We start from the raw sequence: 1,855 nt of genomic DNA, 5'->3' as shown, positions 1-1,855 counted from the left end.
TGTGTGTGTGTGTGTGTGTGTGTGTGTGTGTGTGTGTGTGTGTGTGTGTGTGTGTGTGTGTGTGTGTAACAGCGACTGAGGGCCGCCTTCAGATGTTAAAGTGAAGCGGAGGAAACATGGGAATCAGTCAAAGAGTGTTTAACTGATTTAGGGGATACTCCAGCTCAATGGTGCACTTTAGACTCTACTAACTCTGAGTAACTGTGCAACTCACTCTCATTAGAGTATTAGTAGACTGAGGTTCGGGTTAGTAGAATAAGTTGACCTGTAGTTGTAAAGTCACTGATAGTAGAATAAAGAGCAGATCAAGTCTACTAATACTCTAATGAACATGTGCAGTTACTCACAGTTAGTAGGAGTATTGCAATAAAGTGTAACCTGAATCTGTGGATGGAAATCATGTGGCATGAAGGTTGACTAACTCATATCTCAGAGGAACTGTAGAAGTGACCCTCAGAGTCCACACTAGATAGGGAACGAGCAGTGACACACACCCTAAACCGGACAGCTTTAAGATCAACACATTTAATGAGGCGCAGTTAAAAGTGAACATTAAAAGACTGGCACAGTTTTCTAGAGTCTCAGTGGAAGATGAGCAGATGATGAGAGGATGAGTGGATGAGAGGATGAGCAGATGATGAGAGGATGAACAGATGATGAGAGGATGAACAGATGAGAGGATGAGCAGAGTTTCATCCACAGGTCAGGTCAGGCCATCCCACCGCGAACACACTCACAGCAATAGCCGTCACCGTGAGCGCGCTGCGCGTAATGCGCGGGCTGGAGTTGCAGTAGTTGCGGCCGCAGCACGAGTACGTGAAGGTGACGTTGTTCCCGCGGACCACGGCGCTCTTGGGTCGCGCGCAGTCGCTCCGGGACATGCAGCCCTTGGAGAAGAGCAGAGGCGCGCGCCCGAAGCGGCCGTCCCCGGTGGAGCACAGCTCGCGCGCCGGACACTCAGACAGCACGTGCTTACAGGTCCGGTTGAGGGACGTCGGGGCACAGAAGTAACACACGAGGCTGTCGCAGAGCACGCCAGGCTGAAGAACCAGAACCAGAACCAGCACCAGAACCAGCAGACTGGAGAGCCACGGGAGACCAGCTTTACACTGCATTCTGGCCCAGAACACACACCTCTTCTCCCCAGAGCGCGTGCATGTGTGTTAAATACACTCCGTTACAGGTGTGAGCTGTTGCCCTAATCACCCTAATAATCACCCTGATCACCCTGATGATCACCCTGATCACCCTAATCAATCACCCTAATCAATCACCCTGATCACTGCACAGACCCAATCAGCTGACGTGCACGCGCATCTCCAGCTCAGCTCAGCTCATGAGGATCTCCTCTAGAGAACTCTAATGAACATTCATATCAAAACAGCCGCTTCATTTCACATTTATTATATTTGAGTTGTATTTATTTGTGCTGTTGCTCATTTGTTTATTTGTTCTTATTCTATTAATGTTTAATTGTCTTTAATAATGTAAATGTGTAAATGTTTGTTCATGATATTCGACTGACTAAATGTTTAGCAAACGGCAGTGGATAGATATGATTGATATGATAGATATAGATATGTTTGATATGATTGATATGATAGATATAGAAATGTTTGATATGATAGATATAGAAATGTTTGATATGATAGAAATAGAAATGTTTGATATGATAGATATGATAGATATGATAGATATGATAGATATAGAAATGTTTGATATGATAGATATAGATATGTTTGATATGATAGATATGATAGATATGATAGATATAGAAATGTTTGATATGATTGATATAGATATGTTTGATATGATAGATATGATAGATATAGAAATGTTTGATATGATAGATATA

At 43.7% G+C, this 1,855-nt stretch overlaps 1 protein-coding gene across 1 annotated transcript; it reads right to left on the bottom strand.

The window, feature by feature from the left end:
- Nucleotides 1-692: 692 nt before the first annotated feature.
- On the bottom strand, nt 693-1,115 carry bncr (bouncer; the record flags this gene model as incomplete). The annotated part of the gene is made up of 1 exon (XM_079825283.1): nt 693-1,115. The coding sequence occupies one exon, from the start codon at nt 1,113-1,115 to the stop codon at nt 693-695; it is 423 nt and encodes a 140-aa protein (XP_079681409.1).
- Between the last annotated feature and the right edge of the window lie 740 nt (nt 1,116-1,855).

This window comes from Gobio gobio (genome assembly GCF_949357685.1).
Source record: "Gobio gobio genome assembly, chromosome: 9".
Taxonomy (NCBI): Eukaryota; Metazoa; Chordata; class Actinopteri; order Cypriniformes; family Gobionidae; genus Gobio; species Gobio gobio.
This window is presented reverse-complemented; position numbering and strand designations above follow the sequence as displayed.